The sequence below is a fragment of the Corythoichthys intestinalis genome, chromosome 3, assembly GCF_030265065.1.
Source record: "Corythoichthys intestinalis isolate RoL2023-P3 chromosome 3, ASM3026506v1, whole genome shotgun sequence".
NCBI lineage: Eukaryota > Metazoa > Chordata > Actinopteri > Syngnathiformes > Syngnathidae > Corythoichthys > Corythoichthys intestinalis.
The window spans coordinates 11,764,215-11,782,426 of NC_080397.1; the positions used below are offsets into that span (position 1 = coordinate 11,764,215).

Below are 18,212 nucleotides of genomic sequence, written 5' to 3' on the forward strand. Positions count from 1 at the left end.
AATGAGAATTGATTTTTTTTTTTTCATTCTCTTTTGTGTTTTTCTTTTTCATTGAAAACAAAATACAGTAAATGAAGATATTACTACCTAAGCATTTGTAATTGCAATCAGTTTCTGGGAGAAATTGAGCATTATCTGACAGAATAGAAAGGGTGCCAAAACTTTTGGCCAGCAGTGTGTGTATATATATATATATATATATATATATATATATATCAATAAATGTTTTTTATGCACTTCAAATGTAATAATTATAAGTTTCAAACATGTTTCTGTCCCATCAAATTATTTTTAAACAAGAATAAAGTATAAAAATGCTTTTCTTTATTAAATCCCTCATTAGGTGAATCCACTCAAAACTGCTCAAACTGCTCACTTACACACAAAGAGTTGCCACAGCAACTGTTTAACAAGTTAAACGATGATTGACGCATGCGGCGCTTTGAAGCTTTGGATTCCAGGCATCTGTGGCAAGATCAAACATTCAATGTCTTTCATTCATCGTTAACTTTAATAAGCAACTTCAGTGCACTGCCTGACGAACCAAGAGCAGGGAGAGGCAGGGATGGAGGGTGGGATTAATTATGAAGTCTATGGATTTAATGTCTCTCGCCGTCAATGAGTTAATCACATTCATGAAGTTGAAGTGTTGAATTTGACAGAAAATTCCAAGTCTGCCCCACTGGCCAGTCATTCAATTCTATTCTATTCTATTGAGCATCGCTGTCACTAACACATGTCTGTCGTCTGTTTTTGTATTTCTGCCTCCTGCTGTCAGCTCCAGATGGTTTTATATTCACAGCAATAGGAGCCCCCTCTATTTGGACTAGGAGTCATTTCATCCACATGAGAACACGTGATTGAAATCTTTATTTTACTTCCCCGAGGAAGGAAATTTTTATTTCAGGTCCCTGTGGAATGGGACATCCGGAAGTACAATGATAAGAAGTGCAACGAATAGCATTATAAAAGTAAAAAGCATTACATTTTGAAAAACAAATATGAACATCTCCGTCTTATCAGCCCTTTGCAGCAGCGTTAACAAATGAATAGCACACAAATGATGGTCCTTTTCAATCAAATGATGAGAAGATGTGTAGGGAGAATCTACTCTGAGGATGTGACCACCTCTCTTCCAGCGACGTAAACCTCCACTATGTTCCGATCGTCGCCTGCACAACAAGAGCCAAATGTTCACGCTCACACAAAGGTATCATTTGGCATCGTCACAACGGGTCACTTACCCAAATTCAAGAACTTTTCCAGAAGAGTCTGAAAGAAAATTGTGGTTAATTAAACTCAAATAGTCAAATGAAGATTTTTTTTTTTTTAGACCTGGAGAAAATGCTTGTCTTTATCAAATGCTTTATTGAACGAGTCCACCCAAATCCGCCTCAAGCTGTTCACTTACGCACAATGAGTTGCCACAGCAACTGTTTAACAAGATAAATGATGATTGATGAATGCGGTGCATTGAAGTTTCGGCTTACAAGCCTCTCTGGCAAGATCAAACCTTAACGTCTGTCAATCATCGTTAACTTGAATAAGCAACACCAATGCACTGCCTGACCAAGAAAAGCAGCAGGAGCGAGAGAGCGAGACTTCGTGATCGGATCGGAACACGTCTACAAAATACGGCATTTACATATTTATTTTTTTAACTGAGAAAAAAATCTGCGATGGACTGAGGGCGTGAAGTTTGAAGCTCGAAGTCACGAGGGATCACTGTATTTACATTATTAATCATTATTAATATATACTCCATATTTTTTATGAATAAATTATATGAATATGATTTTGTTACAATTAGAGATGGATAAAATATTAATTAACACTTTTTTTGAGTGCTTCATATGGCTGTGTTATAATTAGGACATGAGACCTGTCATGGACATGAATGAATGCTTATGACACTGTCAAAAGAAGCATTCAAATAAAATGTAACCAATAAAATGAATGAAATTTAAATGAATAATGGCCCCACAATAACACTAATCTAAAGTCTTTTTTCCCCACATAGTATTTAACTCATCGCAGTGACAATGATAGACATTGAATTCATTTCAGTCTAATAGACAATGGCAGGTTAACGTTGTGCTGACAATGGAAATACTGGTTTTAATTGACGTTTTTTTCCCCACCGTTACCTAATTCACCGTATTTGACAGTGACAGACATCAATGCATTTTAATTGGGACGGTTGGCATTGAATCATCACGTTTTAGTACCATTGACAGCGATAGATCTGTAATCCATTTTGACTGGGAGTGTTGGCAGCGATAGTTGGATCGGAATTATAGGGACGCAAAATGTATATCGACTCACAGTGTAAATACTGTATTCACATTTTCACATCTTAGCAGCTCAGTTGCAGAAATTTGTCAGACAACAACAACAACAAAATTAAAGATAAGTGTTTTTTTTTTTTTTTGCACTGTGCTTAACATCAGAGGCAAAAAGCCCAATTCCTAGTTTTGAAATAATCAGCTAGTAAAAATGCTATATTCAAGAACTATTGCATTTATTCTGACATTGGTAACCAAAAATGGTTGTAAAATCTCGACATTTTTCCTAAATACAATCAGAAATTTTATTACATATGTTTGCAGGAAACATGAAGTTGATGCATTGCTTGCTTTCGCGGGCCACAAAAAAAGATGCCGTGGTTTTGATTTTGACAGCCATGTTCTGAAGTATCAATGCCGCCAAAGTGGACAAGTTCAGTGACATACCTTTGGTTCCTCATGCTGGAACAGGTCAATGGGCCCGCCAGGAACGGCAACATTCACCCTCAGGGCATCAAAGTCTTTGCCCACCTCAAAATTTCCAATTTGGTCATCCAGGGACAAAGCTAGAGATAAAACAAAAAAAATAACCTTCACATATCAAGACAAATTTATTGGCGCAACTTTGGATGATACCTTGACTGCCCCCTAGTGTGGCCAGCCTGAATGCCTCCTCGAAGGTGAGCGTCTCATGATCAGGGTCCTGTATGGTCAAAATTTTGGACGTGTCCAAGGCTCTTCTCACGGCATCCAACATCGAGGCCGAGTATCCCCCCGCCACGTCTGCAGTGGGATAAAGCCCAACCCCGAAATGTGTAAAGACCGAGTGAAAATGTGGAAACGTCACTTCTATTTGCCATGTGTTCTTATAAATCTGTTCACACCTGTTCCAAGGCCCAGCTTCACTTTGTGGTTCAGGACTTTACGGACATTGAGGAATCCACTGCACAACCTTTGGAGATGAATTGTCATTCAGCAGGTGACTCACAAATGCTGCGTAATATGGAGTTTTCAAGATCTAGACTTCTGCTGTGAATTGAATTGAGTTTATCACCAGGATATGGTGGAAAACACCCAGGTGACTCGAAGTTCCGCTCTGAGACCCCCAATTTGGCCAAATTTCTATATTGTTCTATATGCATGTGTGATGCATCATTGTAAAGCTTAAAATCTCAATTTTCTAGGGGAAGAAAAATGATAAACAGGAGGGCATTTAAAAAAAAAAAAAAAAAAAAAAAACCTAAACCCTAACTCGAGGTGGGAGCATGAGAGAGCATAATTAAATATCAGTTGAGAAATACGGTAGTTATGACTTTAATGAAAATGCAATGATTTTGATGGAAACATCGCCTCTACCGACATGGCCACCATGAGGCCATTTTCGTCGGGGCGATGAAAGGTCTTCATGCTTCTGTCATGAATTGACCTGAGTTTATTACTAGTAGACGTCCAATTCATTTGAAGCGGGAGGGTGGCAGCGAATGAATGTTCGTCATTGGACGTCTAGTGCTGTCAATGGCAGCCATTGAATAAAAATCAATTTTGACTGGGAGGGGCAAATGAAAGAATGCGGTGGTACTTGCTCTAAAATGTTTACTGAGCTTATATAACAGCAAAGTGTTTCAAAGGGGAAATCCGAAACACATACGAGAGGTTGGAGTTAGGACAGTGTGACAAAGAAGCTCCAGTGGCTCGGAACAGGGCCAACTCTTCATCACTCAGATGGCAGCCGTGCGCCATGACTGTCTGTCAAGCAACAACAAAAATGGCAAAGTGGTAAGGACCAGAATATTTTTAGGCCAATGTGGAATTGTTCTCACCTTGTTGGTAAGCAGATTGTGTTTGTAGTAGACGTCGGTGTAGGAAGCAGAATCGGGGAACAACTCCTTTACAATCTTCACTTCCTCCACATTTTCACTGATATGACTCTGCAATTGAATACAGTGATCGTTTTCAGGATGGTCATTACAGAATTAGAGGACATTTTGACATCCGACAACCTCGCAAATCTTGTTTGTACATTTGCAGTAACAGCTAGCTTTCTATAATTGATGAATATGTAGCAGAAAACCAGAGAAGTGAAGGCTTATTTTTCAAGAATTTTGCCAGTCAGGGGCCTGGCAGCCACAGTAATAGTGCGGTAGGTGGATCCCACACTTTTCTATATGACCTCTTCGTCTCTGCAGCGGTGGGGTGGATAGGGGTTCCGATCCCGCGCTATCCCGTGGCGGCCTCTCAGCATTCTTCTTCTGCCTTCCTCTTTCTTTAGGAAGCTGTGCTGTAACAGCAGACACTGCAGCATGGGATGTGCAACAATTGAGGAGCTCGCTCAAGGTAAACGCGGTACAAGCGCCAAGAAGCGAAAGATTTCGTCGCTGTGGAGAGACCCATCATACTGATGATGACTGTTGGTACGAAGACCAGGATTCTTACCAGTGCGGGAAAAGAGACCACACAAAACAAATGTGCAAAATTAGAGTTAAAAACAGCCAAGTCAGAGAACTTAAGCATAATGATGGAAAACCTAAACAGATTGGTATTGCAAAAAAACGCGATGTTAAAAGAGAAAAAGGTTGACGCAAATGAAGCTGAAAGTGAAAATAAAATCAGATACAGATAGTGATTTGGAATTGATATTCCTTGTCTCAAAAAGAGATATATACACACATATCTGTAATGCCTGTTGTAAATGGAAAGAGAATGGAGATGGAATTACACACAGGGGCTGCTGGGTAATTGGTTCCGTGGGAAAAATATAAAAGACAGTGGAGTCAACTTACTTTACAATCCACAGAAACTATGTTAAAAACGTACACAGGTGAGCCGCTGGCACCAGTAGGAGTCATTTAAGTGCAAGTGGAGTTAGACAGCGCGCTGTTTTGCCTTTGTATGGGGTAAAAGTCAATGCTCCCCCTTTATTTGGTAAAGAGTGGCTGAAAGTCCTTAAACTGAATTGGAGAGATTTAAAGACCATACATGCTATTGAACAACGACAAGATGACAGTTCAGAGACTGTGTTAGAAAGACATTCAGCTGTTTTATCAACTAGGCCGGGCACCATGAAACTAAGGTGCGAAGGCCAAGTTGACCCTCAAACCCGACAGTGTGCCCAAGTTTTGCCCGCCACGTATCGTGCCCTACGCTCTTCGACCACGTGTGGAGCTGGAGTTGAAACACCTGACGGAGTTAAGGCTGAGTTATGCTTCTGCGGCAGAACTATGCCGTCAAGGCAGACCCGATTTACGATCCTCCGCCGAAGCCTGAGGTGCACCTCCACAAAATCCTGACTAGGCGTTATGTCAACGCGTCGTGACGTGATGCAAATGGACTGTGATTGGTCCGCTCAGACTGTGGTTTCCGGTTCAGCGCGAGATCACCGCCATTTTCAAACATTGTTGTGCTAGATGCAAAAATGGATCAAGCCGACGAGAGTATCATCAAAGAGGTCCCTAAGTATGATAACTTCTACAATGTCTCGTCAGGACATTATAAAGATTGCCAAATGGCAAGCAATTTGTGGAAGGAGATTGCTGAAAATACGGGGCTGGTGGTCAGCGAATGCATAAAAAAAATGGAAAAACCTCCGAGACAAATATGTGTGTGTTTGGAAGCGAATGGCCACACGAAGTGGGGACCCAGCCGGCCAAAAACTGGCAGCTTTTTTATCACGTTGTTTTGATGTTTAATTTTCAACAACAGACAGTTCACACACTGGATACATCATCACTGATTGGGAGTGCCTCGGTGCTTTTATGATAACGTGTTTACCGTCAAGGCTTCCAACGCAGTTTGGCAGGTTCCATAGCTGCCAGAAATCTGCTATGGCTTCCCAGTGGCTGGTTGTAGGACACGGCAAGGAAATCGGACAAAACGCTGGACAAAGCAGCTTGCTGGCTTCCATCCAATGCTAGAATTCGTAATGTGAAATTGTGAATGCTAGTCTCTGTGCGGCATCAACAGTCGGACAGACCACCTCCGCAACCGTCTTCTGCGTCGCCTGCACCTCAATATTTGTATGATAAACATTTGTTGTTCAATGTTGATGAGCTGAAGATCCACATTCAATCGTTCCATCTCCGTTCCCACTGTTGTCTAACCGGAAGAAAACTCAAGGAATTTGACAAGAGTCCCCCAAAACCGCACACCCAAACGCAACGTAACACCCCTCTAGTGGCTTGGTGGTGAATTATAAAACAACGCGTTCCCTTGCTGCAGAACTATCGAATGCTCATTGACGCCGTAGGCTCTACATCGTCGCTACGCCGTCATCGCAACACAGAAGCATAACTCAGGCTTTAGAGGTCATCTCTCTGGTGGCACATAGTGACTGGGCTACGCCTGTGGTGCCTGTCATTAAAAGGGCCTCAACAAGGCACTATGTGTGGATAAGTACCCAGTTCCACACATCGAAGATTTGTTTGCATCTCTAGCAGGAGCTCAACTCTTCAGCAAGCTGGATTTATCAAATGCCTATCTACAAATGGAAGTTCAAGACAACTCAAAGACGTTGCTGACAACATCGACACAATAAGGACTATTCCAGTTCAACCGGTTACCTTTTGTAGTAGTGTCACCTCCTGCCTTATTTCAGAAGGCTCTGGACCAAGTACTTCTTGGACTGTCATTTACACATTGTTATTTGGATGATATCCTAAACAGTGGTCCTGACAAACAGGCACACCTCAAACCCTGGATGCTGTGCTGGGCAGGCAAGAGGAATAGGGCTTGCATCTCAAGAAAGAAAAGTGCCTGTTTTTCCAGGAGAAGGTGGAATATTTGGGTCATAACATCGACGCAGTTGGGCTCCACAAATCACCTGAGAAGGGATGAGCCATTGTGGAAGCAGCTGCACCAAGTGATGTCAATCAGCTACGTTCCTTTTTAGGGATGCTGAATTATTATAGACATTTCATTCCGGACCTCGCTACTATTCGACAACCAGTGAAACAACTGGTAATTAAAGAGAACAAATGGCAGTGGACATCTGACTGCGGGGCAGCATAGGGCAACATTCCAGAGAGGTAAAAAGCTCGTAGTATCTCAGGAGGTATTGACACACTACAATCCTGAGCTACCCCTCCGCTTAGCTTGTGATGCTTCACCGTATGGGGTCAGAGCTGTGCTGTCGCATGTAATGCCTCGAGGTGACGAAAAGCCCATCGTTTATGCATCGCAAAATCTCAGTAAAATGGATAGAAATTATGATCAAATTGAGAGGGAGGTGTTAACGATTGTGTTTGGAGTACGCAAGTTCCATCTTTATGGAAACAAGTTCACGCTGCACACTGATCATTGCCCACTAACAACCATCCTGAGCCCAGTGAAGAGCACACCATCTATGGCGGCAGCAAAAATGCAGCGTTAGGCACTCCTCCTATCAGCACATAATTACACCATTCAGTACAAGAAAGGTGAATTACATACTAATGCTGATGGACTGTCAAGACTCCTGCTTCCTCATGCTACTATTGAGAAAGCATGGATGCAGTCTCCCTATATCCTGCGCCGACACGAACTTACAATTCAACAAGGATGTGTAATGTGGGTTGTGAGAGTTATTGTACCACCAAAGTTGCGCCCCCATGTCCTGGAAGAGCTACATGCAGCACATCCAGGTGTCGTGAGGATGAAAAGTGTAGCTCGCAGCTATGTGTGGTGGCCTGGCATTGACTCTCAAATTGAACGTCATGCGAAGTCCTGCCACGCATGCCAGCGTATGTCTAGTCCTTGGGAAAGTATACATGTGGACTTATGTATCTTGTTGTTGTTGATGCGCATTCAAAATGGCCTGAGGTACACATCATGGAAAGTATCACATCCAGTAAGACAATACAAGTGCTAAGAGGACTTTTTAGTTGCTATTGTATTCCACATATTCTTGTCAGTGACAAAGGTCCTCCATTCTGTTCAAAAGAATTTAGCACATTTTTTTAAAGTCAAATGGTGTCAAACATTCATTCAGCACCATACCATCCTGCCATTAATGGTTTGGCAGAGCGTTTCGTGCAGACGTTCAAGCAAGCCTTGAAGTTATCCAGAGGAACAAAGCCTGTACAACAGCGGCTTGATGCGTTTCTGTTGACATATAGAAACACTCCCCACGCAACAATGAAAGAAGCACCTGCTATTTTGTTCTTTGGATGTAAGTTGTGTTCTCGTTTGGACTGTCTGAAACCTGATGTTGCTCAAGCAGTGCACCTATAAGAGGATGACCAACAGCAACGCCGTCTACAACACTCTAAGGACAGCCAGTTTGATATTGGAGAGCCAGTCCTTGTGAGTGATTATAGGAAGGGGGAAGAGAAGTGGACACAAGGTGTGGTGATGGAAAAAATGGGACCAATGTCATACAAAGTAAATGTGGACCTCATGAAACTTGGAAACGCCATGTGGACCAGATGCCTACTCGTTCCAAAATAGTACCACCACAGACTACAGTGAACATTTCTGTGAGTCCTTCATTGATTGATAGTTCCATCATAGCTACCACTAACTCATCTCACCATCAAGATGATGATGATCAAGTTTCCAAGATCACTGATCCACCTAAAACACCACATAAGGAACCTACCAAAGTAGTAGAGACAGAAAGACTCTATCCTGTGAGGATTACTGAACCACCTCCAAGTTATTGTGATGAGTAAGCGTTTGGTAAAAAGTTGGTACTAAGTTTGATTGCAATTTGACAAGAGTACAACTGTTAAAAAAAGTGTTATTGACAATGCATCTTGGTGGGAAGGAAATGTTATATATGCACGTTATTCAGTATTATACCACTAGATAGTGTCAGTTATACATCTTCCCTATGCTGACTATAGGAACTACAAAATAAATAATAAAAATTAATGAAGAAGTGTGAACCAGCCAGCAGAGTTAGGTGAAATTTTTTTTACATTTAGACATAAAAAGGAGCGACAAAACAGTCAGCGCCAGGATTAGTGATCAGGAAGCATAGAATAGGATGTCAACATATTCACACTTACAGTGGGACAAATAAGTATTTAGTCAACCACCAATTGTGCAAGTTCGCCCACTTGAAAAGACTAGAGAGGCCTGTAAATGTCAACATGGGTAAACCTCAACCATGAGAGACAGAATGTGGAAAAAAAACGAAAATCACATTTTTAAAAAGAATTTATTGCCAAATTAGAGTGGAAAATAAGTATTTGGTCACCTACAAACAAGCAAGATTTCTGGCTGTCAAAGAGGTCTAACTTCTTCTAACGAGGTCTAACGAGGCTCCACTCGTTACCTGTATTAATGGCACCTGTTTTAACTCATTATCGGTATAAAAGACACCTGTGCACAACCTCAGTCAGTCACACTCCAAACTCCACTATGGCCAAGACCAAAAAGCTGTCGAAGGACACCAGAGACAAAATTGTAGACCTGCGTCAAGCTAGGGAAGATTGAATCTGCAATAGGTAAAATGCTTGGTGTAAAGAAATCAACTGTGGGAGCAATTATTAGAAAATGGAAGACATACAAAACCACTGATAATCTCCCTCGATCTGGGGCTCCATGCAAGATCTCACCCCATGGCGTCAAAATGATAACAAGAACGGTGAGCAAAAATCCCAGAACCACACGGGGGGACCTAGTGCATGACCTACAGAGAGCTGGGACCACAGTAACAAAGGCTACTATAAGTAACACAATGCGCCGCCAGGGACTCAAATCCTGCACTGCCAGACGTGTCCCCCTGCTGAAGAAAGTACACATCCAGGCCCGTCTGCGGTTCGCTAGAGAGCATTTGGATGATCCAGAAGAGGACTGGGAGAATGTGTTAGGGTCAGATGAATCCAAAATAGAACCTTTTGGTGGAAACACAGGTTTTCGTGTTTGGAGGAGAAAGAATACTGAATTGCATCCGAAGAACACCATAACCACTACGAATCATGGGGGTGGAAACTTCATGCTTTGGGGCTGTTTTTCTGCAAAGGGACCAGAACGACTGATCTGTGTAAAGGAAAGAATGAATGGGGCCATGTATCGAGATTCTGAGTGAAAATCTCCTTCCATCAGCAAGGGCATTGAAGATGAGACGTGGCTGGGTCTTTTAGCATGACAATGATCCCAAACACACAGCCAGGGCAACAAAGGAGTGGCTTCGTAAGAAGCATTTCAAGGTCCTGGAGTGGCCTAGCCAGTCTCCAGATCTCAACCCCATAGAAAATCTGTGGAGGGAGTTGAAAGTCTGTGTTGCCCAACGACAGCCCCAAAACATCACTGCTCTAGAGGAGAACTGCATGGAGGAATGGCCCAAAATACCAGCAACAGTGTGTGAAAAGCTTGTGAAGAGTTACAGAAAACGTTTGGCCTCCGTTATTGCCAACAAAGGGTGCATAACAAATGGTAAATGGTAAATGGACTGTACAGTACTGAGATGAACTTTTGGTATTGACCAAATACTTATTTTCGACCATGATTTGCAAATAAATTCTTTAAAAATCAAACAATGTGATTTTCTGTCCCCCCCCCCCCCCCCACATTCTGTCTCTCATGGTTGAGGTTTCCCCCATGTTGACAATTACAGGCCTCTCTAATATTTTCAAGTGGAGAACTTGCACAATTAGTGGTTGACTAAATACCTATTTGCCCCACTGTACATGTGATTCGCATAATACTTGGTTCCACACCTCACTTTGCAGATTTGTATGCTCCACTTTGCCTAATCACGTCTCCTTTTGACTCACCTCACTCCTCTTTCTCCTTGGTTGTCAGGCCCCCCATATGGTGTCCACGGGTAAATATAATTAGTTTCTGATATCACCACTACGTTCATAGGTAGAATAGGGTTGTAAAAATGCAATTTTTGTTGTTGATTGTTCTTCCCCTCTTCTGTCGGCTTCCTTCCTTTCTGTTCCCTCATATACCGCTCGCTGCTTTCTCCTAATGTATAAAACATCATCAAAAACCACAATGGGAGGTATCAAACTTCCATGTGATATATTAAAACTGTTCAAGCTATAAGGACACTCAGATTCATACTCTCCGTGTCTAAGCAACTGAACAAGAAAGGTGTTTAAAATAAAAAATAAATTGCCACTGTGGCAACAGTCCCTAGTGGAAATCGACAGCTTTGGTTGTTTGGTTGCCACAGTGAGCCCACCTGAATATGCAGGTTGTTATTCTTGGCAAGTTGTCCCAGTTGTCCCAGCAAGGCTCCAGAGCACGACAGGACAAAGCGAGGCGTTACCACGGGCTTTACCAGAGCATACTGACAGCAACACAACACTGCACTTTGAATTTTTTCTTTTTTTTCTTCATTTTCTTTTGAATTTTCATCATCCAAACTCTTACCTTCTTCTCCAGAAGCTCAGTGATGAACCTTAAAGAGGAGAAAGAAATCATTTGCCCATATAAAAATCTGCTATTCCATACATTTTGCATGCAGCCACCATCCGGGTTAAAGTTGATATTCGTTTTTTTTGTTTGTTTGTTTGTTTTAGGTCAATTTGGTTTTATATTCTCCCAGACTATAGGGGTAAGTAAAAAATGTCTGTATGCATGTAAACATGGCCGCTGATGTATAAAATGAAAAATTACTTATACCCACCGACGGGTTTCTTCCAATGACTCTTGAACTGTTTCTTTGTAATGTTTCACTGCATTGTTCCTGTCCATACACACTTTACCCACCAAAGCTCGTTGTCCCAAATTGTCTAAAAAGAGAAACACCACATTTCTACAAACAGTTCCTAAACATTAAATGTGGAATCTTTTTAGTTGAAGATGAATACAACTGAATTGTACTTGATTAATGCACTGTAGTAAAGTTATTCTAACATTTAATTAAGCCAATATTTTGCGAACCACTAAAGGGAGCTTGCATACTATCGGTGGTACTTGTACCACACTTTTTTGAGAATCAATGAGCAAAGGTATTCTTACCTGCAATGTGGCCGAGCAGGAGAGAGGCGTCTGTGTGTATCGTGGCGAAGTAACAAGCGGTGGTTGTTCCGTTTCTCAGAGTTCTACTCTGTGAATGACATGGATCCAATTACAGGATTAAGACATTTTTCTTCAGGTGACTCTACATTGTTCAAGCAGTCAAGAGTTCACATATACATATCTCAAAATGGGTGGTTTTACAACTTGTATAGCTTTTAGGCTGCGTTCAAAACCGCAGGCATATCTGATTCCATTGGGATTCATCCTCAAACTGATTTTTAGGGCTGACTGTTCACACTATTTTTAGCAAGTGTCCAAATCAGATCTGTGCCTGTTCAGACTGAGCCACATTATTGACACACCAGACAGGTTCCTGTGGTAACCAGCATAGAGTGGCGTTACGCACAGTCAAATCCCATCTGACCAGTTCAGACTGAGAAGCATCTTATCCATACGTGATATAAAATTACCTCCCGTATAGGCTTTCAATCCATCTTACAAAAATCAGATTTCTGTACTTTGTGACTGTTCGGACTACAAAAGAGCCATTCAGTTTCAATCTGGATGGGCAAAAATCAGATTTTGGCTGCCAGTCCGAACAACACCTTATTCTTGTCACGTTACCAGTGTTGTTTTTGGCTGCCCTTTTCATTTTCGTCTTCATCTTAGTCTTTTGGATGACAACACTTATTAGTCTTAGTCATATTTTAGTCATCTCAAAATGTGTTTGTCTTCATCTGTTTTTTATTGACAAGAACTCAATTTTGTTTACTTTTAGTCGACGTTTAATAAAAAGGATTTCATCTGTAAAATGAAAAAACAATTATTATATACCCACCAGGACACCACGAACTGTATGTAAAGAAAGTTGTTTGAGAGTTTAAGAGGACGCTCGCCGTTAGCAACAGCCTGATGCTAACGCGAACGTGAATGCTATGCTAATGCTACGAGTTACATTTAGTGTGTGATGATCACTAAGCACAGTTTAAGAGGAAGCTCGCCGTTAGCAATAGCCTGATGCTATTGATAACGTGAATGCTATGCTAACGCTACCAGTTACATTTAGTGTGTGACGATCACTCACAGACCTTTAAAGGCTAAAGCAACATTGCATATTCTCTCTTCTTGCCAAGAAAAGAAGACTAATATTAGCGTGTGTATCCCAAAACAGGCAATGGGAAGACTGGAAAGGACACTAGCGGGTGAATTGGGGGTGAGGGGGTGCGCAGCATGTCACATGAGTGACACAACCAGACACACATTGTGAACATCAGACAAAAACGATGGCGCATTTTCGTCCCGTTCTCGTCTCGTCAGAAGAAAACTGGCATTCGTGTCGTTATGTTTTAGTCTCCCAGTAAACGTTTTTAGCTTGTTATCGTCTCGTCATCGTCATGAAAAAATTGTTCAATGAAATATTTTTCTTATAGTCGTCGTTGACGAAAACAACACTGCACGTTACTAAAATGTTATACCGTTATCGATGATCCAAAAAAATGAACTCATTGGCTGCCGCTGCACGTCTAGCGCCGCCCATGGCACTGACTGAAACATGAGCATTCACAGCAAATCCTCTCAGCTTAAATGAAATTGGATGTTTATTGTTGGCAGTGTCATGCAACGAGTTAAATACTATGAAAAAAATTAAATCAACTTTAGAGTGTTACTTGGGGCTGTAACTTGTGAATATTTCTGTTTTTCTTCATTTTAATGTCATTAATTAAGTTTTAATTAACATTAATTTATTTGTACATGTATTTCTAATTATTCATTCATTCATTTTCCATGCCGCTTTTTTCTCACGAGGGTCACGGAGGTCCTGGAGCCTATCCCAGCTAACTACGGGCAGTAGGCAGGGTACACCCTGAACTGGTTGCCAGCCAATCGCAGGGCACAAGGAGACATACAATCATTCACGCACACACTCATGCCTTTATTAAATTTAGAGTGTTCAATAAGAAATTTAATAAAATCACTTATAAATGACTCACCACAACTCGAGTGTAGACCTCCTGAGCAAAACGAAGGTCTTTAAATCGTGATTCCACCGGAAAGGTGTATTTATTTAGCCAGTCGAGGAGAGGCATGTCCAGGGCCGTTCCGGCATAGCTGTACTGGGGGGCGTGGATGTGGGTGTCCACCATTCCCGGCATGAAGAATTCACTACAAAGAAAAGTTTTGTAAATTATTTTAGGTGGACTTCCAAGAAACGGACTGCGGTGTAGTATTTATTTTGGTACACTGACTGTTTTTCCAGGTGCGTTACTGTTGATGGACTGAATGCAAACTCAAGAGAGAGTCGATGAAGGTCTTTGCCTTCTCCAATGAAGGCAATCTGATGACAGAATGGACCTTAGTTTATTGGCAAACCATTGATAGAGAACTAGCAACAAGAATATTAATGATTGACTCGTTCAGTGACAAACGGAAAGTGAAAAATGACTCCCTTGTCATCATTACAATCAAAATAATACTGATTCAAGTAATAACACTGAGTAACAATTAGAAAAACAAAAATCATTTGAATGCGATTTTTATTCTGACTATTCATAACAGTGGCATGTCAGTGTAAATATGAAAATAATAACATTGATAATGATCACAATATTGATGGGAAGTGTAATCATAACACTGATACAAACTACTATAAAATACTATAATAACATAGTAGCTATAATATTGATTAAAAATACTATGAGCATACAAAAAATGATTACTAATAGATGAAATAAATTAGGACTTCTGTTTTCTTTTGTTACCCTTTCAGCGCACTCATATAACTCATTGGTTAACAATGACATCATTCGTGTGTCAAAATGGAGTAGACGTCTAGCGCTATCAACTGAAACATAAGCATTCACAGCCAGTCTTTCCGATTTAAATGAATTGGACGTCTATCGCGGTCAATTGCATGTTGAATACTATGAAAAATACTTTAAAATGTTACTTGGAGCCGTAGCCAGTGTGTATTTCTGTTTTTAAGTACTTTAATTAATCTAGCTTATATTAACATTATTTATAATGCCATAAAAAATACAGTAATTATTAATAAATGACACTAATCAGGAATAAATAATACAATAATAATAATTGTTAATGACCAAAAACGGTCACTTATTTGTTCTATAAAGGGTTAAGGGTCTTAAGTCTCAAAATTAAACAATAATAATTATAATAATAATTAAAAATAAAAAAAAACTTTATTTTTTAAATGAACACCTCGCACTGTATAAAACGTCTTAAGTATCAACTTTTGAATAGCCCTGAAAGGGTTAAGACTACTAATCACAAATAATAATTAATAAGATATTAATTGTATAAGTTAACATAAATATTTCTTTTCCTGCTAAAATTGACTATAAGGGGTTAAAGTTAATATTAATGAGAATACAATTTTACCGTTACTACTCCTACTACTTCTATTAGTAATCCAACCTTTCCGTCGGGTCCAACTCCCAGCAGCGCATCTTCCTGGACCTGCACGGCGTTTTCCGGGGTGGCATGGATCAAAGTACCCCTGAAGACGCGTTTCCTCGCCGTGGTTCCTTGCGCGTTCGCCATGGCGCCTCCGCTGCCTTGCGTGACGCGCACCTGCAGCGCACTGCGGTTTTGAGTCGTGCGTGAAGCGTCGGAGAGGACGCACCTGACCTAGGAGGTGGTGCTCAGCCAATTGGAGGGCGACGAGCCGTAGGGTGTGGCCGCGCTTGCATAAACTCTATTGGCAATTTCAACTTGCTTCAAGAGAATGCAGCAAAAAATACCACAATAGAAGATAATGTGTTCTATTAACCCTTTAATGCGCAATATATAAATAAATATATATATATATATATATACACACACACACAAAAACCTTACAGAGCACTGGTTTTAGTCATTGTCTGCCATTGATGGCGCTTGACTTCCCATCCACGTTCATTTGCTCCTTCTAGTCCAAATGGTCCAATGGCACTGAAACATGAGCATTGACAGCTCGTCTTCCCGATTTAAAATAATTGGACGTATGTCGCCGTCAATGTTAGGCAATGCGTTAAAAAAAAAAAGGGGGGTGGGGGGGATCAACTTGAGAGTTACTCGGGCCGTAAGCAATTTGCATTTGTTTTTATTCCTTTTGATGTAATCAATTCCTTTTTATTAACAATTTACAAAAATGATTAATATTAATTGCCAATATCAAGTTTTTTTTGTTTTTTTTAAAACTTTCATTCATGCATACATTTTGACGACAAACGTGTGGCCCAGGGGCCGATTGTGGCCCGTGGAACAATATTTTGCAGCACCCATTTGACATCCTATTGTATCATTAGTGTTGCCTGCACGTACTTTGCTGTAATAATGTAAATAGAAGTAGAAGTAGTAGAATTTTTTTGGGGGTGTTTTTTAAAATGTGTATTCATATTATCATTTTATTCAGACTTAACAGCATTGGACATAAGACATGGTTTTCCCCAAAATATCATTTAACTCATTCACTCCCAGCCATTTTCACCGGAGCAAGGCCCTTCGCTCCCGGCCGTTTTACTGGATTTTGACTGATTTGGCAAGGCCCACAGAAAATTCGGTTCTATTGCTATATAAACATGGAACCCACCAAAAAAAAAAAAAAAAAAAGATTAGACTCGCTTCTTTCAGCAGAAAAAAAAGTTAGCTCATATCTTTTTCCATTCTTTAGAAATCAGTATTAGAAAATAGCTTAGTTTGAACAGTTTTCCAATATCTGATGAAAAAACGGAGAAATTGAGCTTTTTGTGAAAGCATACATTTCAAACAAAACTTTGACTTTAACGGCTATTTTTTGCTTTGGTTACATCCCAAACATCTGAATAATGTTTTCCTTTTACAAAATAAGATAAACAAGACAAATAGAGCATTGGATAGCAAAGTAACAATTTATTTACACATAACTAACTGAAAGATGATGCTGTTCCGGCCGTGACAGCCGGTTAAACTTTTCCCTCATCGCCGACTGTCTCTGAAAGATGAATTTTTTTGAGTCTCTGAGGGTTCTGCTCGCGAGCAGCACGGACTCAAAGGCATCTACCGCTGCACGAGTGGTCCCGGTCATTCTGCTTGATCGACCAGCGCCTGGCATCCCGGGCATCCTACCGGTTATTCTGTGTATTATATAGCCTCTGCAAAGCCCTTTGAGACAACCTTGCTGTGATATAGGGCAATACAAATAAAATTGAATTGTTCTGCTCGGTCGTCCGTGGCCTGGCATCCATTCGGTCGTCTTCCGCCGGCGCCCCAGCGGTTGGGTGGGTTAGCAGTGGGTTAGCGGTCTTACCAATTGCGCTACTGCCTCCAGTGGCCAGTTTTATTGCTTTAAAATGGATTTTCAGCTTTGTGATTTGGAGCTAAATTGAATCAGAACCCAGAGATGTCTTTTTTTGAAAAAAAAAAAAAAAAAAAAAAAAAAAAACGTAAAAGACGTATAAATACGTCTTTGGGACACTGAAACAATTAAAAATAGAAGGTATTTATAAGTTTTTGGGAGCAAATGAGATTAAAAAAATATATATATATACACCAAAAAAAAAACTAATGTGTCTGTGTATATTTTTATAAATGGGTTTTAAGCACTGCAAATGTAATAATATGATATAAATTACATATATATGTATATATATTTATATAAAAGAAAGCAATAATTTGTACATGTATACATGCATATATATATATATATATATATATATATATATATATATATATATATATATATATATATATATAGAAAAAATTCCACGATGGACTGAGGGAGCAAAGTTTGAAGCGCGAAGTAGCACGGGATCATTGTAAAATTAATTAACTGAAGAATCCATTTTGGGGAAAAAAACTGTTACTTTAAATAGTACTAAATAAAACAGAATGTAAACCCCCCCCCCCCCCCCCCCCGCAAATTAAAGAAAAGAAAAACAGGTATATTAAAATATATATAAATAATTCAAAATTCAAACTAAAACTTAAAAGAAATAAATTTTTAAAATGTGTAATAAGATGAAAAAAATTGGGGTGGGGGGTCAATTCATTGTA

The 18,212-nt window shown here is 40.2% G+C and overlaps 1 protein-coding gene across 1 annotated transcript; it reads right to left on the reverse strand.

The window, feature by feature from the left end:
• Positions 1-282: 282 nt before the first annotated feature.
• gda (guanine deaminase) lies at positions 283-15,759 on the reverse strand. The gene is made up of 14 exons (XM_057833097.1): positions 15,615-15,759; positions 14,426-14,514; positions 14,171-14,342; positions 12,180-12,267; positions 11,845-11,950; positions 11,589-11,616; positions 11,398-11,505; positions 4,106-4,213; positions 3,934-4,031; positions 3,170-3,237; positions 2,922-3,068; positions 2,733-2,851; positions 1,245-1,272; positions 283-1,172 (listed from the first exon to the last, which is right to left on the reverse strand). Exons 1-14 carry the CDS (start codon positions 15,738-15,740, stop codon positions 1,108-1,110), a joined length of 1,350 nt encoding a protein of 449 aa, XP_057689080.1. The 5' UTR covers positions 15,741-15,759; the 3' UTR covers positions 283-1,107.
• Positions 15,760-18,212: the final 2,453 nt, after the last annotated feature.

Coding starts and splice junctions, on each gene's coding strand:
- gda (XM_057833097.1), bottom strand. CDS start 15,740: ATGGCGAACGCGCAAGGAACCACGGCGAGGAAACGCGTCTTCAGGGGT. Junction 12,268..14,170: donor AGGTCTACACTCGAGTTGTG/GTGAGTCATTTA, acceptor TGTCATTCACAG/AGTAGAACTCTGAGAAACGG. Junction 3,238..3,933: donor TGTCCTAACTCCAACCTCTC/GTATGTGTTTCG, acceptor TCATCTCCAAAG/GTTGTGCAGTGGATTCCTCA.